The 27,066-nt window shown below is 44.2% G+C and overlaps 1 protein-coding gene and 2 long non-coding RNA genes across 4 annotated transcripts in view; 1 reads left to right on the forward strand and 2 right to left on the reverse strand.

Annotated features, from left to right (window-relative positions):
• LOC112076907 (uncharacterized) overlaps positions 1-1,316 on the forward strand; it is a 17,402-nt gene extending 16,086 nt beyond the window's left edge. The window contains exons 3-6 of one of the 2 annotated variants that reach the window (XR_011477960.1): positions 416-444; positions 880-935; positions 967-1,007; positions 1,128-1,316. This is a non-coding gene — a long non-coding RNA (uncharacterized lncRNA). Of the gene's footprint in view, positions 1-415; positions 445-879; positions 936-966; positions 1,018-1,101 lie in introns of both variants that reach the window. The other variant, XR_011477961.1, reaches the window with a different exon arrangement.
• Positions 1,317-1,452: 136 nt separating this feature from the next.
• The window catches only part of dapk2b (death-associated protein kinase 2b), a 36,267-nt gene continuing 10,653 nt past the window's right edge, over positions 1,453-27,066 (reverse strand). Inside the window, 10 exon segments of the mRNA XM_070441499.1 lie at positions 1,453-2,069; positions 4,937-5,020; positions 5,200-5,289; positions 6,604-6,649; positions 8,427-8,579; positions 8,667-8,693; positions 11,112-11,160; positions 12,040-12,056; positions 12,058-12,170; positions 16,621-16,759. Of these exon segments, the coding sequence (XP_070297600.1) occupies positions 1,989-2,069; positions 4,937-5,020; positions 5,200-5,289; positions 6,604-6,649; positions 8,427-8,579; positions 8,667-8,693; positions 11,112-11,160; positions 12,040-12,056; positions 12,058-12,170; positions 16,621-16,759 (799 nt within the window). The 3' untranslated portion in view covers positions 1,453-1,988.
• Positions 2,076-4,930, reverse strand: LOC139026209 (uncharacterized). The gene is made up of 3 exons (XR_011477962.1): positions 4,609-4,930; positions 4,272-4,304; positions 2,076-2,600 (listed from the first exon to the last, which is right to left on the reverse strand). It is a non-coding gene; the product is annotated as an uncharacterized lncRNA (long non-coding RNA).

The following is a 27,066-nucleotide window of genomic DNA, read 5'->3' on the forward strand; positions in this document are numbered from 1 at the left end:
GTCAGGAAATGTTACATGTACAATTGACAGTTAGGACAGGTACAGGTTAGGTAGACAGGTACAGGTTAGGGATAGGGTACAGGTTTACAGGTTACAGGTTAGGATAGGGTACATAGGATAGGGTACAGGTTACGGGTTACAGGTAGATAGGTACAGGTGGATAGGTACAGGTTAGGTTACAGGTTAGGATAGGGTACAGGTTAGGATTGAGGGTACAGGTTAGGAGTAGGACAGGGTACAGGTTAGGATAGGGTACAGGTTATGGTTACAGGTTAGGATAGGGTACAGGTTAGGATAGGATACAGGTTATGGTTACAGGTTAGGATAGGGTACAGGTAGGATAGGATACAGGTATGGTTACAGGTTAGGATAGGGTACAGGTTAGGATAGGATACAGGTTAGGATAGGTTAACAGGTTATGGTTACAGGTTAGGATAGGATAGGGTACAGGTTAGAGAGGGTACAGGTTGGGATAGGATACAGGGGGAGGGTACAGGTTAGTAGGACAGGTTATGGTTACAGGTTAATGGGACAGTTAGGATAGGGTACAGGTTAGGATAGGATACAGGTATGGTTACAGGTTAGGATAGGATACAGTTATGGTTACAGGTTAGGACAGGGGTACAGGTTAGGATAGGGTACAGTTAGGATAGGACAGGGTACAGGTTAGATAGGTACAGGTTATGGTTACAGTTAGGATAGGGTACAGGTTAGGATAGGATACAGGTTATGGTTACAGGTTGGGATAGGGTACAGGTTAGGATAGGATACAGGTTATGTTACAGGTTAGGATAGGTACAGGTTATGGTACAGGTTGGGATAGGGTACAGGTTAGGGTTACAGTGGACAGGTGTAGGGTATATGTTGGGGTGCGGTTAGGGTACAGGTTAGATTTAGGGTACAGGTTAGATTTAGGGTACAGGTTAGGGTTACAAGTTAGATTTAGAGGTACAGGTTAGATTATAGGACAGGTTAGATTTAGGGTACAGGTTAGATTTAGGGTACAGGTTAGATTAGGTATTAGATTTGGGTACAGGTTAGGGTTACAGTGGACAGGTTAGATTCAGGGTACATGTTAGGTTAGGGTTAGAGTGTAGGAAGGGTACAGGTTAGGGTACTGGGTACAGGTTAGATTTAGGGTACAGGTTAGGGTTACAGTGGAGGAAAGAGGACAGCTCACATATAATTTAATGTTGTTATCCAATTGTCTTAAATAACCAACTTCCTCATTCTGCTTGTACTCATAAGTGACTAACTTCCTCATTCTGCTGTTGTCCTCATAAGTGACTAACTTCCTCATTCTGCTGTTGTCCTCATGAGTGACTAACTTCCTCATTCTGCTGTTGTCCTTATTCTGCTGTTGTCCTCATAAGTGGCTAACTTCCTATTCTGCTGTTGTCCTCATAATGTTAACAACTTCCTCATTCTGCTGTTGTCCTCATAAGTGAACAACTTCCTCATTCTGCTGTTGTCCTCATAAGTGACTAACTTCCTCATTCTGCTGTTGTCCTCATAAGTGACTAACTTCCTCATTCTGTCCTATCCTAACCTGTACCCTATCCTAACCTGTAACCATAACCTGTACCCTATCCTAACCTGTACCCTATCCTAACCTGTAACCGTAACCTGTACCCTATCCTAACCTGTACCCTATCCTAACCTGTAACCGTAACCTGTACCCTATCCTAACCTGTACCCTGTCCTATCCTAACCTGTACCCTGTCCTAACCTGTCAATTGTACATGTACATTCCTACAATCTAGATAGCTTTACAGAAGGCAGGGATTAAAATAACATTTCTGTTGGCACTGAAAATACTCCATAGGAAACACTATCAACGCGTTTCATCTATTGCCCCAGAATGCTGTGCAACATATAAAAGACATTGTATGGACAGCAGTTTTTGAAGTAGTCTCTGTGAGCTGCTTTCGGACCAATCATGTGTGCTACAGACACACATTCAACAAATTAGAAAAGACAGGCAGGTTTCAGGAAGTGTTGCTTCTCTTCCTGGTTCTGGGTCTTTTCTTCATGATCATCTCCGTCTCCTGGTCGCTCTCACAGTCCCTCTGGAAGTATGATGAAACAACAGACCTTAACCCGAGTTGCAAACCTTAACCCGAGCTGCAGACCTTAACCCGAGCCAGAAACAACCCTTACCGCTCAACAACATGCCTCAAATGGTTTCTTTAGCATTCAGAGAACGATGTCACACTTCTGTTCCCAAAACAACTGAATGTACAGTGTAAAACCATCAACTGAGTTAAGTGTTACTTATTTTAGTTTGAGAACTAACATGTCTGTGGAAAGCAGAAGCATGCCACCACCGTGATAGTACCCAGGCGGCATATTTATAACACCTTTCACAGGGACTGTACTGTTGCCTACTGTATACTGCTAACAACATATACTGTAATAGAGTCATGCTGCCAGTCCCATGACCTGCTGTAGATCTGATCTAGTTAGACCTGCTGTAGATCTGATCTAGTTAGCCCATAGACCTGCTGTAGGTCTGATCTAGTTAGCCCATAGACCTGCTGTAGATCTGATCTAGTTAACCCATAGACCTGCTGTAGATCTGATCTAGTTAACCCATAGACCTGCTGTAGATCTGATCTAGTAGCCGATAGCACCTTGCTTGGTATGGATCTGACTAGTACCCATAAGACCTGCTTCTAAATGATCTAGTTAAGCCCAGTCGACCTGCTGTCTTGTAAGATCTGGATCTAGTGCCCTGAAACTGCGTATATCTGGTCTAGTTAGCCCATAGTTGAAGATTAGTTAGAATGCTGTTAGATCTGATCTAGTTAGCCCAGTAGCAGGACTGTGAGATCTTATCATAGGTTAGCATAGAGCTTGTGTAGATTGATCTAGTGTAGAGCCCAAAATGAAGTGTATGAACCTAATGTAGATCTGATCTAGTGACCCATAGACTGCTTAGGATGGACAGTTTAGCCCATTAACTTGCTGGTAATTGATCTATTAGGCCGATAGAGCTGGCTGTAGATCTGATCTAGTTTGCCCATCACTGCTGTACAGTGATGAACTAATGTATGATCTTGAATCTAGTAACCATAAGACCTGTTGTAGGACTGATCTAGTATAACTCATAGACCTGTTGTAGATCTGATTAGTGTAGGATCATAACCGTATGTAGATCTGATGTGTTAAACCCATAGCTGCTTTGCTATGATCGTAAGAGTGTGTAAGTGGGTAGTTGGGTTGAATTGTTCTGCTGGTGGAGTGATAACTAATGTGTATTCCGATCCTAAGGTCCCGTAGATTCTGATCTAGTTGACATATGACCTGCTGGGTAAGATTATACTAGTAGAAGCTGTAGAGAAGCTTGAAGGTTACATATATGATAGGGTTTACTTCAGAGGCTCTGTGTTTAAGATCTGATTAGTTAGCCATTATTGGGAGCGCTGGCTGGTACGCGTGGATAGACTACAGTAGAATCTGATGTCTCGGTTAGTCTCCATATATCCGTATGAGCTGGGTTGTGAAGTGAGAAGGGGATAATGAAGGATGTAAGATCTGATCTAGTTAACCATAGACCGTCTGGTAACTCGTGATAGCTAACCATTAGACTGCTGTAGATCTGATTTAGTCTAACCCAATAAGACCTGCTGTACCCAGCTGATAACAATGTAGAATACCTGATCTAGTTACCACATAGCGCTGGCAGATACTAATGTAGGATCTGACTAGGTTAACCCAACGAGCCTGCTGTAGATCTGATGCTAGTTACGCCATAGACCATGCTGGTACAGGATCGATAACTAGATGGTATGGGATTATGAAATCTAGTTACGTAGACTGCATGAGATCATGACCTGACTGCGGTACAGTGATAACTATGTTAGATCTGATCGAGTTAACCCATGACCTGCTGAGATTGACTCTAGTTAACACATAGACCTGCTGGTAGCGAGATAGACTATAATCTACTAGTAAACCGTAGATCTGAATGCTAGTTAACCCATAGACCTGCTGGTAGATCTGATCTAGTTAACCCATAGACCTGCTGTACCCATGATAACTAATGTAGATTGATCTAGTTAACCCATAGACTCTGGTAGATCTGATCTAGTTAACCCATAGCACTGCTGGTACCAGTGATAACTAATGTAGATCTGATCTAGTTAACCCGATAAGATTACTAACCGCTGTAGATCTGATCTAGTTACCATAACCTGCTGTAAGATTGTCTAATAACCCATAATGCTTACAGTGATACACTAATGTAATCATTGACAGTTAACCCTGACCTGCTATAGATCTGATCTAGTTAACCCATAGACCTGCTGGTACCAGTGATAACTAATGTAGATCTGATCTAGTTACCATGAACCTGCTGTACCCAGTGATAACTAATGGTTAGATCTGATCTAGTTAACCTGCATAGACCTGCTGTACCAGTGATAACTAATGATCTGATCTAGTTAACCCATAGACCTGCTGTACCAGTGATAACAATGTAGATCTATCTGTTAACCCATAGACCTTCTGGTACAGTGATAATAATGTAGATCTGATCGTCGGTTAATCTCCGTAGACCTGCTGTACCAGTGATAACTATGTAGATTGATCTAGTTCACCATAGACCTGCTGGTACCAGTGATAACTAATGTAGATCTGATCTAGTTAACCCATAGACCTGCTGGTACCAGTGATAACTAATGTAGAAAAACATGTTGACTCGGGATAAGAGCGCCTGATGAAGGACTCTGGATAAGATGACTACAATCTAAACGTAGACTACAGCAGTGGAGGCTGCTGAGGGGAGGACGGCTCATAATAATGGCTGGAACAGAGCAAATGGAAACCATGTTTGATTTGACTCCATTCCACTCATTACCACGAGCCTGTCCTCCCTGATTAAGGCGCCACCAGCCCCCATGTGGACTACACTGTGAGCTCCTGTTGTACGTACCTCGTCCTGGGCTGCCAGCTTGGGATGACCTTTCTTCATCATACGAGTTAAATGGTTACAGAGAGACACAATTCTGAAGGAAAGCTGTAGGGGGGAAGAGTTTAGAGTGATAAGAGGCTCCATCTACACAAACCAGGCTGGGGGGAATGTAGGCCCTGAGGCAGACACACAGTTGTGATTAGGAGAGCAACCAAGTCCATAAATTCATTCCCCCAAAGGTTTCTTTCCATACACTCCTATTGCCGTGTAAGGTCTGTTTTTACCTTCCATCTGCGTCGGGCGTATTGTCTCCTGAAGTTCTCCAGGTTGACTACAGACTGTCTCTTGACCAGGGCCTGTCTGGAGTCCAATGGCTGCAGGGAGACAACACACACGGTTAAAGACAGGGTCCTATACCTAGGTGATCTATGCTAAGCAACAGCGTTGTGTCCGATTCAAGACCGGAGCAAACCGAGACGGGGACAAGACCAGAATAATGTGAGTACAAATTCACCACCATGATAAGAGTTCAACATGTCCAGTATTTCTGTGTTAATATTTCAGAACAACATAGTGGTGAAAAAAATTGTACAAACCCAAACACAGTGGGGAAGAATGGGCCTTCTACGCCTTCAAAGAAGGGCTAATGATTAATAAAACATGTTTTATTTTATTTATTTAACCTTTATTTAACTAGGCAAGTCAGTTTTAAGGACAAATTCTTATTTACAATGACATGGGGACGGGGGCTAGGAGAGTGTCCATGATCGTGTCTTTGAATGAAGAGATGGAGATAAAACTGTCCAGTGATATTAAGTTCTCTTCCATTTGGGAACTTTACAGTCCTATTGATCGAACAACCATGAAAAGGTAGCCTCTCTCTCCCTCAGTTATGCACATCAACAAGACCAACAACTAATGCTAGCCAGAGCAAGATGAGCTAAAATCTAACGAAGGAACATTAGATAAACCCTCTCAAACTTTTTCAGCTAGATGGCCGTCAAAATTGCACTGATAAACAATGGGGAATTGTGGCCTACTCTTCCTTCTGCAGCTTGCCTGCCAATGCATGCTTATCCCAACCAAGCACCCAAGATAACTGGCTAAATTTGGCTAGCTTGCTAGCTAGCTACTTCCAGACACAAATGAGAGAACAGCTCACTCTTACCATTTTACTGGCCGTAGCAGAGCTGGTTAGGCTAGTTAGGCTGTTTACATGTTATCCAGAGCGTTCTTGACTAACTATTAAGGTTTGTACGTTTTACCGGCCGTAGCAGAGCTGGCTAGGCTAGTTAGGCTGTTTACACGTTATCCAGAGCGTTCTTGACTAACTATTACGGTTTTTACGTTTTACCGGCCGTAGCAGAGCTGGTTAGGCCTTTTCTTTTTGCCTACATTTACTGACACCGGTCATATTCAGCAGGTGTTGCGCTTTCGTAAATTCAGCAGTCCTCTGAAATCGGAGTAGATCGCCAGAGTGAATTTACGAAAGCAAGATATCTAACTGTATAACAGTCGTTGAAGTTCTTAATAATCAAATGACTCCTGCATCTCTGACTGTGTATAGCCACCGAAAACAATATGAGGGGGAAAAGTCAGTTAGGGCGTCAACATTTCAATCTCAGCAGAACAGAACGTTATAGTCGAGCTTCAAAGTGCTCAACAAATATAACAAACTGTGTCATTACCTGTATCCAGGGATGTTTCAGAGCACCATGGATTGTCAACCGTTTTCTGAAAGGCAGAGAACAACAATAAAGGTTTGTTAGCTTAGCGAGGGGACGCGCGCGCGCACACACACACACATAAAGAAGTGTTGTCGCTCTATGAAAACAGATGGTTGGCAAGTGAACAAGTCCCATCCTGCCTCGACACTGACAACCTCTGGGGTATGCATGTACTGTAGGTTCCTTTCCCAGCTGGATGTTGTGTCTCTGTCCCTCAAGGAAACAAGTCCAGTGACTAATCAATTAACAAAGAAAGATGAATACTGGAGGGATGCTAGTCCTGAGCTACAGGCAGTTAGATTTTGGTATGTCATTTTGGGCGAAAATTGGAAAAACAGAAGTAGATCCTTATTAAGTATGCTCCCTTTAATTCTCTCCCTCCCCACCCGGAGGACCTGAGCCCTAGGACCATGCCTCAGGACCACCTGGCCTGATGACTCCTTGCTGTCCCCAGTCCACCTGGCCGTGCTGCTGCTCCAGTTTCAACTGTTCTGCCTGTGGCTATTGAACCCTGACCTGTTCACTGGACGTGCTACCTTGTCCCGGACCTGCTGGTTTTGACTCTCTCTCTCTAACTCTGAACGCTTGGGTATAAAAAGCCAATTGACATTTACTCCTGAGGTGCTGACCCTCTACAACCACTGTGATTATTATTTGACCCTGCTGGTCATCCATGTTCTGTTATAATCACCACCCGGCACAGCCAGAAGAGGACTGGCCACCCCTCATAGCCTGGTTCCTCTCAAGGTTTCTTCCTAGGTTCTGGCCTTTCTAGGGAGTTTTTCCTAGCCACCGTGCTTCTACACCTGCATTGCTTGCTGTTTGGGGTTTTAGGCTGGGCTTCTGTACAGCACGTTGTGACATCACTGATGTAAAAAGGGCTTTATAAATAAATGTGATCGATTGATGTTAAGTAACACACACTAGCGCTGAGCAATCAGTGCTTTTTGAGGTCGTTTCGGTTTGATTATAAAAAAATAATCTTGTTTTCGGTGTAGATTTTTTTTTAAATAATGAAATGCGCTATGCATTATGTGGGTTGAACGCTGTTACAACACAGAATAAAACAATTCATCATAGTCCCATGATGGTCGTGACTGTCCATTACTGCCGATCATTTATTAACCATCATTTATTCACGTTAATATGTCAGTTGTTTATTACATTAGTTTTATTTATCTGTAGAGCTGCTGTCTGACAACATCACTGTTTTAGTAGTTCTTCAAAGTAAATAAGGCTTTTATGACTGCTGAATAGCAACTATCAATGACTTGGATGATGTATTTTCAGGTTAAGATAACTTGTGGAAAGAACTGCCCTCTATCTCGTGCATTTTTTGTGTGTCTGCCCCACACTAAAAGAAACACACAGACCGGACAAGGAGGCGCGCAATGGATTATGGTCATTGTAGTTAATTACTACGTTTTCTGCACTTAAACTATGTAGAATTATTGGCCTGTTGGAAACTACAACTCCCTACTACATCACACAGTCTGGGCTTGATCTGATTCATCTCCAGAGAAACTACACAATGTGCTCATTGAGCTCACAGGAAAACCCTGAAGAAAATGGAATTCAAATAATTTTACCGAAGTCGGTCAATTAGTTGTTTAAAAACGGAAAAAGAACCTACATTTTGATGAATCGCATCAGCACTGACACTCTCAGGTTCAGTTCTCTCCTCTGCAGCTGGCTAGCTCAGAACTCTACATACTGGTCTTCATTCTCATCTGACCTCTGGCCTCCAGCCTGCCTCCAGGTGAGAACTGACTCTAACCGCTAACCTGGTGTCTTTCTCCAGTAGTTGTCGTATAAAGCTTTTGGCCAGCTCACTGGTCCTGCTGAACAACTCGTCATCAAACTCGTAGGCTACGGCTGAGATGTTCCCCAGAGTCTCCTGCTTTGAGTCACCAAGGAACGGCGATGCTCCACTCAACCTGAAAACAAAGAGTCATTACAGACACCGTCCAAACTGTCAGATCAATACATGTATTTCTGAAGAGGTTTTCACCGTTTCTACTTACAGTATGTAGGTGATGACTCCGATGCTCCTGGGACAGAAGAGGAGAACACATGGTTCATCTGCTGAAATGATTCACAGCCCGTCAACGGTACTGGTGTTGTATCTGTAGTGAGGTTGGCGGATGGAACACACGGTGTCTGTGTGTATCTGTGAGTGTATATCTATGTATCTATCTGTGTGTATATCTATGTGTGTGTCTATCTATGTGTGTATCTATCTATGAGTGTATATCTATGTACTGTATCTATCTGTGTGTCTATCTATGTGTGTATCTATCTATGAGTGTATATCTATGTACTGTATCTATCTGTGTGTGTATCTATGTGTGTATCTATCTGTGTGTTTATCTATCTGTGTGTATCTATGTGTGTATATCTATGTATTTATCTGTGTGTGTATCTATGTGTGTATCTATCTGTGTGTATCTATCTGTGTGTATCTATCTATGAGTGTATATCTATGTATCTGTATCTATCTGTGTGTATCTATCTGTGTGTGTATCTAGCTATGTGTGTATCTGTGTGTGTCTCTATGTGCATCTGTGTGTGTGTATCTACAATACCAGTCAAAAGGATTTTTCTTTATTTGTACAATTTTTTTTGTACATTGTAGAATAATAGTGAAAACATTCAAACTTATGAAATAAAACATATGGAATCATGTAGTATCCAAAAAAGTGTTAAACAAATCTAAATATATGTTATATTTGAGATTCTTCAAAGTAGCCACCCTTTGCCTTGATGACAGCTTCGCACACTCTTGGCATTCTGTCAACCAGTTTCATGAGTTAGTCACCTGGAATGCATTTCAATTAACAGGTGTGCCTTGTTAAAAGTTAATTTGTGGAATTTCTTTCCTTCTAATTTGAGCCAATCAGTTGTGTTGTGACAAGTTAGGGGTGGTATACAGAAGATAGTCCTATTTGGTTAAGAAACAAGTCCATGTTATTGCAAGAACAGCTCAAATAAGCAAATAGAAACGACAGTCCATCATTACTTTGAGTGCAGTCGTCAAAACCATCAAGTGCTGTGATGAAACTGGCTCTCATGAGGACCGCCACAGGAAAGGAAGGCCCAGAGTTACCTCTGCTGCAGAGGATAAGTTCATTAGAGTTACCAGACTCAGAAATTGCAGCCCAAATAAATGCTTCACAGAGTTCAAAGTAACAGACACATCAACTGTTCAGAGGAGACTGCGTGAATCAGGTCTTCATGGTCAAATTGCTGCAAAGAAACCCCTACTAAAGGACACCAATAAGAAGAAGAGACTTGCTTGGGCCAAGAAACACGAGCTATGGACACATTAGACCGGTGGAAATCTGCCCGTTTGGTCTGATGAGTCAACTTTGAGATTTTTTGTTCCAACCGCCGTGTCTTTGTGAGATGCAGAGTAGTGTGAACGGATGATCTCTGCATGTGTGGTTCCCACCGTGAAGCATGGAGGAGGAGGTGTGATAGTGTGGGGGGTGATTTGTTTAGAGTTCAAGGCACACTTAACCAGCATGGCTACCACAGCATTCTCCAGCGATACACCATTCCATCTGGTTTGGGCTTAGTGGGACTATCATTTGTTTTTCAACAGGACAATGACCCAACACACCTCCAGGCTGTGTAAGAGCTATTTGACCAAGAAGGAGAGTGATGGACTGCTGCATCAGATGACCTGGTCTCCACAATCACCCGACCTCAACCCAATTGAGATGGTTTGGGATGAGTTGGACCGCAGAGGGAAGGAAAAGCAGCCAACAAGTGTTCAGCATACTCCTTCAAGACTGTTGGAAAGCATTCCAGTTGAAAGCTGGTTGAGAGAATGCCAAGTGTGCAAAGCTGTCATCATGGCACAGGGTGGCTACTTTGAAATAATCTCAAATATATTTGACTTGTTTTAACACATTTTTGGTTACTACAATGATTCCATATGTGTTATTTCATCGTTTTGATGTCTTCACTATTATTCTACAAAATAGTAAAAAAAAAGAAATCCCCTTAAATGAGTAGGTGTGTCCAAACTTTTGACTGGTAGTGTGTGTGTGTGTGTGTGTGTGTGTGTGTGTGTGTGTGTGTGTGTGTGTGTGTGTGTATCTATGTGTGTATCTATGTGTGTCTGTGTGTCTCACAGTGGGGCGACAGGTAGCCTGCAGTGGTTAGAGTGTAGAGGTGCAGCGTTAGCCTAGTGGTTAGAGTGTGGAGGTGGCAGCGTAGCCTAGTGGTTAGAGCGTTGGACTAGTAACCGAAAGGTTGCAAGATTGAATCCCCGAGCTGACAAGGTACAATCTGTCGTTCTCCCTGAACAAGGCAGTTAACCCACTGTTCCTAGGCCGTCATTGTAAATAAGAATGTGTTCTTAGATGATTTGCCTAGGTAAGTCTCTATGTGTGTGTATCTATTGTGCATCTGTGAAAGCATGTTGTATAAATTAAACCAATGAGGTAGTTATCAGCTCTTACCACATGTCTGCTTCTAAACCCAGAGGCTCATAGTTGACGACTTCTGGAGCTGGAAATACACATATCACAACACTACATTATCACAATACATACACATTATCACAAACACTACATTATCACAATACATACACATTATCACAACACACTACAGTCTCTCCACTATACAATACATACTACATTATCACAATACATACACATTATCACAACACACTACAGTCTCTCCACTACACAATATGTACACATTATCACAACACACTACAGTCTCTCCACTACACAACACATACACATTATCACAATACATACACATTATCACAACACACTACAGTCTCTCCACTACACAATATGTACACATTATCACAACACACTACAGTCTCTCCACTACACAACACATACACATTATCACAATACATACACATTATCACAACACACTACAGTCTCTCCACTACACAATACATACACATTATCACAACACACTACAGTCTCTCCACTACACAATACATACACATTATCACAACACACTACAGTCTCTCCACTACACAATACATACACATATTCACAACACACTACAGTCTCTCCACTACACAATACATACACATTATCACATACATACACATTATCACAACACACTACAGTCTCTCCACTACACAATGCATACACATTATCACAACACACTACAGTCTCTCCACTACACAATACATACACATTATCACAACACACTACAGTCTCTCCACTACACAATACATACACATTATCACAACACACTACAGTCTCTCCACTACACAATGGCACAACACTACAGCTCTACACAATGTCACACCACTACACATTCTCTCCAACATAGTCTATTGTTAAATATCAGTAAATAAAATGTAGATGAAGCCTGGTATACATAAACATGGAGTCCTCCTCAATGCCTTGAAATACTTACCCACAAATTCAGGTGTCCGAAGACTTTTTAAAGTCCGTCCGACCTGGTCCATCTTTTAGAGCCAGACCAAAGTCTATGATCTTGATGCGTGGTAGATCGACGTTCTTATCCAACAGCATGATGTTCTCAGGCTGAAAACAAGAACATTAGGTGCTACAGAGCCCCTGTTGATAAACAGGGTCACCAGAACATTAGGTGCTACAGAGCCCCTGTTGATAAACAGGGTCACCAGAACAGAGCCCCTGTTGATAAACAGGGTCACCAGAACAGAGCCCCTGTTGATAAACAGGGTCACCAGAACAAGGTGCTACAGAGCCCCTGTTGATAAACAGGGTCACCAGAACAGAGCCCCTGTTGATAAACAGGGTCACCAGAACAGAGCCCCTGTTGATAAACAGGGTCACCAGAACAGAGCCCCTGTTGATAAACAGGGTCACCAGAACATTAGGTGCTACAGAGCCCCTGTTGATAAACAGGGTCACCAGAACAGAGCCCCTGTTGATAAACAGGGTCACCAGAACAGAGCCCCTGTTGATAAACAGGGTCACCAGAACAGACCCCTTTGATAAACAGGGTCACCAGAACAGAGCCCCTGTTGATAAACAGGGTCACCAGAACATTAGGTGCTACAGAGCCCCTGTTGATAAAACAGGGTACCCAGAACAGAGCCCCTGATGATAAACAGGGTCACCAGAACAGAGCCCCTGTTGATAAACAGGGTCACCAGAACAGAGCCCCTGTTGATAAACAGGGTCACCAGAACAGAGCCCCTGTTGATAAACAGGGTCACCAGAACATTAGTGCTACAGAGCCCCTGTTGAAAACAGGGTAACCAGAACAAGCCCCTGTTGATAAACAGGGTCACCAGAACAGAGCCCCTGTTGATAAACAGGGTCACCAGAACAGAGCCCCTGTTGATAAACAGGGTCACCAGAACATTAGGTGCTACAGAGCCCCTGTTGATAAACAGGGTCACCAGAACAGAGCCCCTGTTGATAAACAGGGTCACCAGAACAGAGCCCCTGTTGATAAACAGGGTCACCAGAACAGAGCCCCTGTTGATAAACAGGGTCACCAGAACAGAGCCCCTGTTGATAAACAGGGTCACCAGAACATTAGGTGCTACAGAGCCCCTGTTGATAAACAGGGTCACCAGAACAGAGCCCCTGTTGATAAACAGGGTCACCAGAACAGAGCCCCTGTTGATAAACAGGGTCACCAGAACAGAGCCCCTGTTGATAAACAGGGTCACCAGAACAGAGCCCCTGTTGATAAACAGGGTCACCAGAACAGAGCCCCTGTTGATAAACAGGGTCACCAGAACATTAGGTGCTACATTAGGTGCAACATGAGATGTGTTTTGAGTTACCTGATTATAATGTCCATCTTAGCGTCCGCATTAAAAGGAAGAACATTATATTGTGAACTGAGGTACAGTGAGTTCAAAGACTGATTATAGTTGACCCTTCGCTAAGCCCTGCCCCAGAAATTTGGGCAACCAATCGCAGCTCTCCAATGGATATCAACTGTCGTCGAGTCCGACACCTTTGACAGGCTTTTGTTTCAAACTCGTGAAAGCCAATGAGAGCTATGGCAAAACGGACAGTTTTCATCAAACGTAGCAAAAATATTTAAAAAGCTAAATAACCGTGAACTTGGGGTAGTTGCTACGGTGATTCCTGAAATTCACAGCCTGTTGGAGTATTTTTCAAATCTAAATTATACTTTTGTTACATTGTTTGCTAGCTCAGATGGTTAGCTGGTGCTATCTCATTGACCACCAAACGTTGGTAACGGTAGCTAGCTAGCCACTTGATATAACTAGTTTTCTCAAAATGTATGTTAGCTAGCTAAGTTAGCCATGTTACTAATACAAAATACCGTCTGTTGAGGATGTCTGTCTGTCTGCTACAGGTCAGAGAGCACAGGGAGGATGTCTGTCTGTCTGCTACGGGTCAGAGAGCACAGGGGGATGTCTGTCTGTCTGCTATGGGTCAGAGAGCACAGGGAGAATGTCTGTCTGTCTGCTACAGGTCAGAGAGCACAGGGAGGATGTCTGTCTGTCTGCTATGGGTCAGAGAGCACAGGGAGGATGTCTGTCTGTCTGCTACGGGTCAGAGAGCACAGGAGAATGTCTGTCTGTCTGCTACAGGTCAGAGAGCACAGGAGGATGTCTGTCTGTCTGCTACGGGTCAGAAGCACAGGGAGGATGTCTGTCTGTCTGCTACGGGTCAGAGAGCACAGGAGGATGTCTGTCTGTCTGCTATGGGTCAGAGAGCACAGGGAGAATGTCTGTCTGTCTGCTACAGGTCAGAGAGCACAGGAGGATGTCTGTCTGTCTGCTATGGGTCAGAGAGCACAGGGAGGATGTCTGTCTGTCTGCTATGGGTCAGAGAGCACAGGGAGAATGTCTGTCTGTCTGCTATGGGTCAGAGAGCACAGGGAGAATGTCTGTCTGTCTGCTATGGGTCAGAGAGCACAGGGAGAATGTCTGTCTGTCTGCTATGGGTCAGAGAGCACAGGGAGGATGTCTGTCTGTCTGCTACGGGTCAGAGAGCACAGGGAGAATGTCTGTCTGTCTGCTATGGGTCAGAGAGCACAGGGAGAATGTCTGTCTGTCTGCTATGGGTCAGAGAGCACAGGGAGAATGTCTGTCTGTCTGCTATGGGTCAGAGAGCACAGGGAGGATGTCTGTCTGTCTGCTACGGGTCAGAGAGCACAGGGGAAATGTCTGTCTGTCTGCTATGGGTCAGAGAGCACAGGGAGGATGTCTGTCTGTCTGCTACGGGTCAGAGAGCACAGGGAGAATGTCTGTCTGTCTGCTATGGGTCAGAGAGCACAGGGAGAATGTCTGTCTGTCTGCTATGGGTCAGAGAGCACAGGGAGATTTGTCTGTCTGTCTGCTATGGGTCAGAGAGCACAGGGAGAATGTCTGTCTGTCTGCTATGGGTCAGGGAGCACAGGGAGAATGTCTGTCTGTCTGCTATGGGTCAGAGAGCACAGGGAGAATGTCTGTCTGTCTGCTATGGGTCAGAGAGCACAGGGAGAATGTCTGTCTGTCTGCTACGGTAATTGTCCGTGACTGCCGGTCTCACGGTAATTGTCCGTGACTGCCGGTCTCACGGTAATTGTCCGTGACTGCCGTTCTCACGGTAATTGTCCGTGACTGCCGGTCTCACGGTAATTGTCCGTGACTGCCGTTCTCACGGTAATTGTCCGTAACTGCCGTCTCACGGTAATTGTCCGTGACTGCGGTCTCACGGTAATTGTCATGTAAATGACTGCCGTTCTCACGGTAATTGTCCGTGACTGCCGGTCTCACGATAATTGTCATGTAAATGACTGCCGTTCTCACGGTAATTGTCCGTAACTCCGGTCTCACGATAATTGTCATGTAAATGACTGCCGTTCTCACGGTAATTGTCCGTAACTGCCGGTCTCACGATAATTGTCATGTAAATGACTGCCGGTCTCACGATAATTGTCATGTAAATGACTGCCGTTCTCACGGTAATTGTCCGTAACTGCCGGTCTCACGGTAATTGTCCGTTAATGAACATTAACACGTTTAGCACCTTCAGGCCTCCGTGCATACAAGCCGTGATGCGCCCCTTGGCAACATCTACAAACAAAATAATAAGTCTAATAAATAAATGTAATATACTCCATCACAATGAATCCCTTATTTACTCCAGGCAGATCTAAAGAAACATCCGGATATCATTCTGTATTCAGTTTACCTACAATATTACCTTATGGCACTGCCGAAACAATGTCTTCAATTATTTTAGAAAAAAAAAATTCAATTTATTTGGAATCGTTTTTGCTTTGTCATGATGGTGTATTGTGTGTAGATTGATGAGGGATAAATAAAAATATATATATTTTAGAGGGCTGTAACGTAACAAAATGTGGAAAAAGTCAAGGGGTCTGAATACTTTCCGAATGCACTGTATTGTATAACGGCACAATCATCATTTTAATTCAGGCTTTTTGGGCCTATGCAGAAGACCCATACGACATCTTAAATGCTTTGAATGAATCATCACCTTAGAAAGCGCTGTCCATTTCGTTATGTTTGGCTTTGAAACAAGATCCACAACGACCAGGTTCTCCGCGCAGTTTCAACCTGCTGTTGATCGATCACAGTGAGGTCCAAAAATGTAGCCTGACAGTGAGTTTTAAAAGATACTGTTTAGATTGATGTCAGAGTGATTAGGGGGACAATAGAACACCAGGCCAGTACCAGATGGTTGTTAAAGAGGTGGGTAGTACCAATGCATCAGCCCCATTCATGTACAGAGCTCACAGTAGGAGTTTACCATGACTCAACGTCCATGACTGACTGCGGTCATGACTCACGACCGACTGTGGTCATGACTCACGACTGACTGCGGTCATGACTCAAGACTTACTGCGGTCATGACTCACGACTGTCTGTGTGGTAGTACCGCCCTAATTTAGTGACACACTACACTGATGACAGCTCACCACAATCCTTGGAGGAACTATTTCCAACCAACAGCTCAACTTCACCACACACGTTCCATATCACTAAAACGGCATGAGCATGTAGAGTACCTTGAGGTCAAAGTGTGCTATCCTCTTGCCGTGGAGGAACTGTACTCCGTTCAGGATCTGTTTGATGAACTGGGTAGCTTCCTCTTCGCTCAGAGACTCCTTCTGAGCCAGGAAGTCAAACAGCTCTCCTCCAGACACCCTGAAACACAAACACACACGTTTAGGGCTCCTGTGCTGCAGGTTATTAGGGAAAGGCTGACAGGCTGTCTGTCACCATGCCTTCTATAACACTTACTGACAGGCTGTCTGTCACCATGCCTTCTATAACACTTACTGACAGGCTGTCTGTCACCATGCCTTCTATAACACTTACTGACAGGCTGTCTGTCCACCATGCCTTTCTATAACACTTACTGACAGGCTGTCTGTCACCATGCCTTCTATAACAACTTACTGACAGGCTGTCTGTCACCATGCCTTCAATAACACTTACTGACAGGCTGTCTGTCCACCATGCCTTCTATAACACTTACTGACAGGCTGTCTGTCACACCATGCCTTCTATAACACTTACTGACAGGCTGTCTGTCACCATGCCTTCTATAACACTTACTGACAGGCTGTCTGTCACCATGCCTTCTATAACACTTACTGACAGGCTGTCTGTCACCATGCCTTCTATAACACTTACTGACAGCCGTCTGTGCACCATGCCTTCTATAACACTTACTGACAGGCTGTCTGTCACCATCCTTCTATAACACTTACTGACAGGCTGTCTGTCACCATGCCTTCTATAACACTTACTGACAGGCTGTCTGTCCACCATGCCTTCTATAACACTTACTGACAGGCTGTCTGTCCACCATGCTTCTATAACACTTACTGACAGGCTGTCTGTCACCATGCCTTCTATAACAACTTACTGACAGGCTGTCTGTCACCATGCCTTCTATAACACTTACTGACAGGCTGTCTGTCACCATGCCTCTATAACACTTACTGACAGGCTGTCTGTCACCATGCCTTCTATAACACTTACTGACAGGCTGTCTGTCACCATGCCTTCTATAACACTTACTACAGGCGTTCTGTCACCATGCTTCTATAACACTTACTGACAGGCTGTCTGTCACACCATGCCTTCTATAACACTTACTGACAGGCTGTCTGTCACCATGCCTTCTATAACACTTACTGACAGGCTGTCTGTCACCATGCCTTCTATAACACTTACTGACAGGCTGTCTGTCACCATGCCTTCTATAACAAAACTTACTGACAGGCTGTCTGTCACCATGCCTTCTATAACACTTACTGACAGGCTGTCTGTCACCATGCCTTCTATAACACTTACTGACAGGCTGTCTGTCACCATGCCTTCTTATAACACTTACTGACAGGCTGTCTGTCACCCATGCCTTCTATAACACTTACTGACAGGCTGTCTGTCACCATGCCTTCTATAACACTTACTGACAGGGCTGTCTGTCACCATGCCTTCTATAACCACTTACTGACAGGCTGTCTGTCACCATGCCTTCTATAACACTTACTGACAGGCTGTCTGTCACCATGCCTTCTATAACACTTACTGACAGGCTGTCTGCCACACCATGCCTTCTATAACACTTACTGACAGGCTGTCTGTCACCATGCCTTCTATAACACTTACTGACAGTCACACCATGCCTTCTATAACTAATACATGATATTTCCCTGCTATAGTATTTTTTGTGCTTAATAGTATTCTTGAACTGCACTGTCACTCCCCTTGCTTTGGGTGAGTAAGATGTTAAATATATTTCTTTATCCCTTTTTTAGTTAGTTCCATGTCTTGTCCCGTGAAATGAGTTTCTTGCAACAGGACTGTCACATTTTCATTTCTTGTATTATTTGTTTCCTTTTAAATGTGACATGCCATACACTTCACATGCCATGAAAATATGTTAAATTCTGAAAAAGTATTTTGTCTACCGGCCATAAATCTAAATAGGTCAAAGATGATCATTCCTGTAGTACATAGGAGGAAGGAGAATTGACAAGACATAGGAAGAAGTTGGTAATATGCAATGCTGACAACATGTACTTTAGATGACGTTGGTGCCATTAATATTCAAAACGTAAACAGGAGACAACATTTTCCCACAATACCCTCATATACCCATTGTTCCCGCTCTACCTTCCTCCCCCCTGCCCTATGATCCAATTCCTGAGTAAACAAAACCACTCCTATATCTACCAAGCTTATTTCAATATGGAAATTGATTAAAAGTTGTCTTATTTTAACGTTTTAAACCAGATTCATTAATTCACTTCTTTTTTTTTTTTTTTAAGTATTGTTGAACCTAAAAGGCTCTCCTCCCAAAAGGGATTATAGATAGATATATCTATTATATTATATATATTATAGATAGCCATTCTGGGATAGGAGATAGAAAATATATCAATAAAATTAAACCAAATACAAAAATCTAATCAAATGTTATTTGTCACATGCACCGAATACAACAGGTAGAATACAACAGGTAGAATACAACAGGTAGAATACAACATCTGATCGTGAAATGCTTCCTTTACAAGCGCTTTAACCAACAATGCAGGATCACTTCAATCGTTGTCAGTAGCAACAGAAATATGACCCCAGACAATCGAAAACCAGAAAATAATGACATGTACGTCCTATCATTCTTCATTCTTCTGTTTTTAAATGTCATGGTTCATTTCATTATGTGGACAACGTTCATGTGTCCAGGGAAGTCAGAGTTCGTCGCTTCATATTTTTCCCTCTTGAAGTTCATCGGCTCAAAGTAAAGTTATGTGTTTATGAGGAATAATGCATAATTCCACCTCGTTTTTTCAGTCGAATTTCGAACGGTGTTGTTTGAAATAAAATACAAGTATCCTAGTTACTATTACAGAGTGAAATCAGGACCAGTGACCATGATTTGGAACCGTTTGTTTTAATAAGATTTTAGAAAAAGAACAAGCTATTCCCGTATTGACGTTAGTAAAGTCATACCTGGCTACATTCCTATGAATATGTTAATGTCAGTTATATATTCAAGACTCCTCGACCTTCCTGTGCTTACAGTGTGGGAAGTATTTTTTTTAAATTGTCGTGCTTTTACAGGTCTTTTGCTGCGTTAAATGCGAACTCCTCTCCGTTACGGAAGACATTCAGCCTTGCTGGAAATTGCAGCACGAATCTCAACCCCATGTTGTACAATTCAGTCTTGATGTCATGGGATTGTTGTTGTTTGATATCAGCCGGATGTGATGCCTTTGGTGCTCGAGCGTTTCTCTGCGAGGAGGACACTCCTTCACGGACTATTGATCTCACCAGCAGTGCCCTTGGTCTTGCGCCGGTTTATGTTGGAAAGTCCGATGGACCCTGTCAAGCTCAGGTGACTCTGGCAGCACCCTGTCCCTCGGGATCTCCATCGACAGGTTAGCAGTGGAGGTGGTAGCCTGCGGTAGTTCCACTCTCTCGGGCAGGCCTGTGATTTTGATGGTTTGGTAATCTTGTAATCAGCTCTTCTCCAGCTCAGTAACCCGAGCGTGTATGTCAGTTGCTGACATTTCCAAGTCTGTAACCGGTACTCCCTGGGCTTTCACAGCAATTTTCAGTTTAGATAAAGATGCATTGAGCCTTTTGAATTGACTTGTTCAGCTCCGCTGCAACAGCTTCGTGATTGCCGCTTTAAAAAATGTTGTCTCCTGCTCAAACATTGTAGATAAATGAGCTTGGTGTCCGGCATGTGCTCTGATTTCTTTGGTGCTGATTGTTGCTCCACGGCTATTTTTCTTTATGAAAAAGCTACTAGCTAAATTGGTCCATTTGTTTACTTCTCTGGTATGTAAATATTAGGTCAGTGTTTATTTTATTGCATTTTAAGCAGTAAAAGGGAGATAATATTGAATGATATGTGCGCACCTCACACCATCACTCACCCGTTTTAAACTTAAACATCATTGAGAGCATCTTGACTGGCTGCATCACCACTGGCAACTACTTGGTACCGCAAAGCGCTAGAAGGTAGTGCGAACGGCCCAGTACATCACCGGGGCCAAGCTTCCTGCCATCCAGGACCTCAATACCAGGCGGTGTCAGAGGAAGGCCCTAAAAATGGTCAGACTCCATCCACCCTAGTTATAGACTGTTCTCTCTGCTACCGCATGGCAAGAAAAATCGATGCGGCAACAGGACCCTCAACAGCTTCTAGGCTCAAGCCATAAACACTGCTAAATAGTTAGTTAAATATTTAACCAAATAGCTACCAGGACTATCTGCATTTTGATAAACGGTTAATAAAAAAGAATACATCCCGTATTATCGGGATACGATCCCCAGTTATTGGCCACCTTACTGCTAGCTTAACTTACATAAATTGGAATGTAAATCGGTGGTCAGCTAGCTAGAAGGGTCGCAAAACTTACCGTTATTTTCCAGTCCGTTTAAATGTTGAGTTCGAGGGGAATTAGTCCCCTAACTAACCGATAGTGTCTGAAGTTATGGGGAGTCGGATGTTGGGGGAAAATGTAGCTATTCCTCATGTTATTTTCTTTCTCTCTGCATTGTTGGGAAGGACCTGTAAGCATTTCACTGTTCCTCTACACCTGTTGTTTACCAAGGATGTGACAAATACCATTTTGATTTAGACAGCTGATAACACCATGGACAAAACATCCTCTCTAGATTTTATCACACTAATGTCTGCTCTTCTCTAACAGGCTGGACTCTCACAGGCTGGACTCTCAGGTGTTAGAGATACATCAGTCTAATAGATGGTCTATATACTGTATATCCAGTCTAATAGATGGTCTATATACTGTACTCCGTTAATGCTGGTCTTATACTTGCTACCTCCAGTCTTAATGTGGTCTATATACTGTTACCTCCGTTTAGATGGTTCTATTTTGTATTCGCAGTTATAGAGGTCTATTACTGTCATGTTCTATGTGTGGTTCTATATACTGAATCCGTTAATGTGGTTCTATTCTGTACTCCAGTCTAAATGGTATTGCGTCTAATGTCTATAACTGTTTCCAGTCTAATAGATGGTTTATAACTGTATCCAGTCTATAGTGGTCTATATACTGGTACCATCAGCTATATGGTTAATTACGTATCCAAGTCTTATAGTAATGCGTCTAGTTTCTCAATACTGTACTCAGTTAATAGATTGGTCTATAGTTACTGTACCTCCAGTCTAAATAGATGGTCTATAATCTGTACATCCGTCTAAAGATGGTCTATTGTGTACTACCAGTTCTATAGATGGTGCTATATACTGTAGCTCCAGTCTATGATGGTCTATATACTGTAATCAGTCTAATAAGTGGTCTATATACTGTACTCCAGTTAAATAGAATGGTCTATTATACTGTAACGCATCAGTTAATAACTGGTCTAAGTATACTGTTCATCCAGCTTATAGATGGGTTATATACGTACTCGTCTAATGTATGGTCCTATATATGTCTCCAGTCTATGATGGCTCTTTACTGTATCCGTCTAATGATGTCTTCTATGTAGTCTGTGTTATAGTATGCTCTTACTGACTCTTCTAATAGATGGTTTCGTACTCCAGTTCATAACTGGTCTTATCTATGTCCTCCAGTTTCTGATGGTTCGATTGTCATCGTCTTAGTGGTCTTCTCTGTTACTCGTCTAATAGAATGGATCTATTACTGTATCAGTCTAATAGATGGTCTGTACTGTCATCCAGTTCTCTAGATAGGTCTATATATGTACATTCCAGTCTATAGATGGCGATCGCCGTCTTTACTGTATTCCTGTTTTTGAATGGTTATATACTTGTCTCCGTCTATAGGGGTGGTCTATATTACTGTAATCCGTCTATAAGTGGTCTTTTAAAATGCCTGGGTTCTATATCTGGACCTCGTCTATAGTGGATGGCTACTCTGGGATGCGCGCTCTAAAGTTGAGTGGTCAAGCTGGTTCTGTCAATCAGTCTGGACTAGTGGTCTATATACCTGGTATCCCGTTGTCTGGTGGTCTACCCTTACTGTACTCCAGTCATAAATAGAATTGGTCTGTACTGTACATCCAGTCTATAAGGGTGGTCTCTCTATTACTGTATCAGGTTCTTTGATGGTTATATTGTATATACCAGTCTACGGCGCGAGGCCCTCGCCGACACAACCCGATAGTGGTCTTATGCTACTCCGTCTAATAGATGTTCTTATACTGTACTCAGTCTATAGCTGGTTATTACTGTATCCGTCTATCAATGGTCTTTACTGTAACCTCCAGTCTATAGATGCGCTTCTTTCTGTCATCCAGTTCTAATAGTGGTTCTACTATACTGCACCTCAGTCATAATGTGGTCTTATACGTCATCCAGTCTTAGAGGTCTGGTTACTGACTCCCAGTTTTTTCTATTTTATAGATGGGTCTTTCTGTACATCCGTCTATAGAGGTGGTTACTTATTGTTATCAGTTCTGATTAGCTGGTTTTACTTAGCCCGTCTTAGATGGTCTCCTTATATGTACATCGTCTATAGTGGTGGTTAGTCCTCCAGTTCCTAGATGGTCTGCTATCTTGTAATCGTCTATAGATGGTCTGCCTACCTGTTTCTAGTCTAATGATGGTCTATAGTTTGTACTCCGGTCTATAGAATGGTGCTATATTGTCATCCGTCTATAGATGGCCTCTTATACTGTAATCCGCTCTTATAGTGTCTCCTCTATACTGGGTAATCGTCGTTATATGTCTCTCATATGCTGTTATCGTCTTAGGGTCTTATATTGTACATCAGTTCTAAGTAGTTGGTCTTATGTATGTGGTTTCTGCTGGTTATATTAGTGACATCCGTCATTAGATGGTATCTATTGTCTCCGTCTATAATGGTCTGTATGTACTCCCGTTATGGATGGTGGTATCTGTACTCAGTCTATGTGGTTCTTTATGTCTTCCAGTTATAGATGGTCTATATACTGTGCCTCCAGTTTAGATGGATTCTTCTGTAATCCAGTCTAAGGGTTTGTTCTTGTATCCGTCTATAGTGGTCTGTTTTACTGTTTTCGTTGTAATGTGCAGTGGAGCTCAGACAGGTTACTTTCGGACGTAATTATTCGGCGCGGTACAGTATAATGCTAAGTATGGGTCTTCAAGGAATGATTGCTGGACGTTTGAGTATTTAGTTGGCAGATGCGAGAGCGAGACGACAGCTATTTTTTACTGAGATGATCGAGTTCCTGTCTAACGTTGCTGGCTTACGCCCAAAGCTTATGATTGTATTCTATTTACTCTGTCTTCACTGTTCCTTTCTTCGCCTAATTCATGCTGTCTGGATTGGCTAAGTCTCGATGATGGCATCTCTCAATCTCTGATGGCGACTCTCATCTCTGTGGGCATTCTTCATCTCTCGGTGGCATCTTCCACTATGGCCTCTTCTGTCGTGCGTGCAGGTTGCGTGCCGTGCGTGGTGTTTGTGGCGTTGCGTTGCGTCGTGTGTTGTGTCTGCGTGCGTATGCGTGCGGTGTTGTGCGGTGTCGTGTGTCGGTGTAGTTGCGTGGCGTGTTGTGTCTGTAGGTGCGTGGACCTGTGTGGTGAAGTGGTGCGTGCGTCGCCGTGGGCGGTGCCGTGTTCCACCTCACGCAGCGTCTCGCGGGTTCGCACTGTTCAGGTACGGGTTTAGGAATAGTGTCGCGGCTACTGTTGTGGAGGGAGGCGCCCGGCAGGGGGCGCGGATGGGGCGCGGCGACGGAGAGAGCGGCATGTGCGGGGCTGGAGGGGCGCGCGGAGAAGACAAAAGGGGCAGGAGCGCGGGTGATGAGACCGCGGGCAGAGGGCGGGAGCGAGGAGTGGGACCCTCAGCCCCGGGGAGCAACGGGAGCCGGACGCCCGCAAGGGCGGCCGGTAGTCACCGGGCCAAGGCGCCGCTCATCGCCCGACAAGCGAGCCCCGAGGGCCGTGGGCAGCAGGAAAGCCCCCCGGCCACACCCGCCGCGGGCCCGCAAAGACAGGAAGAGCCCAGCGCGGAGAACGGAAAAAAGCCCAGGCGGCCCCAGCCACAGCGCGAGAAGGGCGAGAGCGACCCCCGGAGCCGGAGACGAAGACGGTACGGGATGTGTGGATCGGGTGGTGGCTGGTTCACTCTCGTCGGTTCTTATGTGTTCCTTTTCCGACTCCCTATGTGGCTGGCCTCTTGATTCTTCACAATTGGCAGCCCTAATCCGCCGAGCACCTGTCCAGGATCGCCTTCCGTGGCATGGCCCTGAGGATTGCAAGGCCCAAGGGTGCATATCATTGATGACGAGGGATGCAGGGGCCCATGTTTCATTTGGAATATAGGTCTGTAAACCGAGGGGTGATTATCTCTGGCTCATCCATGATGGACTGTTTGGGGGAATTGTCTTGGGGTTGCAACGTTACGTTGTGCTTGCAAACAGTTTAAAGCCCGCTCTGCTGGTTTGAACACACAGGGTACTGTTGTGGTTTGCACAGTTCGGTCTGACTGGGTTGCACAACGTACAGTTGATGTCATAACGTACAGTTTGATGGTTGAAAACAGTTACGACTCTGTGGTGCACTTCAGTCTTGTGGTTTACAACAGTTACAGTTCTGTGGTATGAACACGTTACTAGTTCTGTCTGATTAACGAGTTACTTTCTCTGTCAACTGTGACAGATAGTCGGTCACGTGCCAGATCAGATTGTATCACGTGACCAGATCAGTATCCTGTGCCACGTGAAGTCAGTCTGATTCAACGTGACCAATTCAGTCTGTTCAGTGACAGCATCGATCTGTAGCAACTACCAGATCTGATCTGTTAACGTGACGATGATCTGTCTCCAACGGTGACAGTCAGTCTGTAGCTAGTGACAGTCTGTAGCACGCGTGACCCAGATCGCCTCAGTTGAACGTGATCCGATCTGTACACGTGATCGATTGTACACGTGACCAGGTAAGATCTGTTGCAACGTGACGATCGATCTGTGCAGGTGACGATCGTCATGTCGCCGTGCCGATCGATTGTGCAAAGTGGTCAGTTGTATCACGGGCAGATAGTCTGTATCAACGTGACCAGATCAGATCAGTAGCAACGTGACCAGATCAGATCTGTAGCAACGTGTACCAGTCTGCTTCATGCCAAGCCACTTCCCCATCTTACCTAACTAACTAAGTCTCTGGCAGAGTGCAACTTTCTGCCTCTCTCTCTCCCAGGAAGCCATGGGGCACCACAACGGGACATTCAGGGGAACGATTTCACCTTAAACAAAGATGACCTCTTTCCCTGCTTGGCTGCTAACTACTTATGCCGATAAAATAACACAGACTTAGAGTTTGGGAGGAAGTCCGAAGCTTGGTTTGTGTCCGATGGGAGCAGAGTACAGCCAGAGAACTATTCTCCCACTCCATCAAATGTTCTGCCAAATATCTGAACCACCCCCCCGTACTCCCATATCTCCAGAAGAGGTCACAACAGAGAGGTGTTTCCCAAAGCTCCTTACAACAGACGTATTGTTCTCGCATGTGTGGTTGTAAACGGTTCCAGGACACAGCTACCACAACTAGGGCTCGGCCTAGCTACGTTCAGTGGTCAGCTTCTTCCTATTGACTGATTGTGTCTAGGATTTTTTTTCAAAAAGAGACCTGGGTCTCAATATGACTCCGTGTTAAATAAAATAAAGGTTAAATAAACAGTTTCCCTAACACGGACCTACTTACTGGGCATCAGGGCGAGAGACTGTGGTTCACGTAGAATGTGTTAACGTGTCCCCATTGACAGGGTGGATTACAACACAGCAGCAATAAAGGACAGACTGAATTTCCCATCACATAGCCTAACACAGCTGGTATGTTCATGGAATTAAAGCTGTGAAAGAGAAGGTTAAACATGTTCCCTGGTGATTAGTCACCCAGTTAAAATACAGGGTAAATACAACGTATGACGTCTCTGTCAGGGTAGGATGACACTGTATTCTGTTGCGTTGAGAATGTTACCATCCTGACACCGACGGGCTGCTGTCGAAGCTGACTAATCCTGCTGGCTGATGCCACTCCTGTCCTGCTTGCATCATGCCTGCTGCAGTGTCCTGTCTTGCTTGCATCATGCCTGCTGCAGTGTCCTCTCCTGTCCTGCTTGCATCATGCCTGAGTGCAGTGTCTCTCTTGTCCTGCTTGGCATCATGCTGAATGCAGTGTCTGTCTGCTGCATCATGCCTGCTGCAGTGGTCCTCGTCCTGACATGCAATCATGCCTGCTGCAGTGTCCTCTCCTGTCCTGCTTGCATCATGCTTGCTGCAGTGTCCTCTCTTGTCCCTGCTTGCATCATGCCCTGCTGCAGTGGTCCTGCTCCTCATGCATCAGCTTGTTGCAGTGTCTCTCCTGTCTTGGCTTGCCATCATGCCTGTTGCAGTGTCCTCCCTGTTGCCAATCATGCCTGCTGCAAGTGTCCTGTCCTGCTTCATCATGCCCTGCTGCAGTGGGTTCCTCTCCTGCTTGCATCATGCCTGTGCAGTGTCCTGTCCTG

This window comes from Salvelinus sp. IW2-2015, unplaced genomic scaffold, assembly GCF_002910315.2.
Source record: "Salvelinus sp. IW2-2015 unplaced genomic scaffold, ASM291031v2 Un_scaffold4124, whole genome shotgun sequence".
NCBI classification, from domain to species: domain Eukaryota; kingdom Metazoa; phylum Chordata; class Actinopteri; order Salmoniformes; family Salmonidae; genus Salvelinus; species Salvelinus sp. IW2-2015.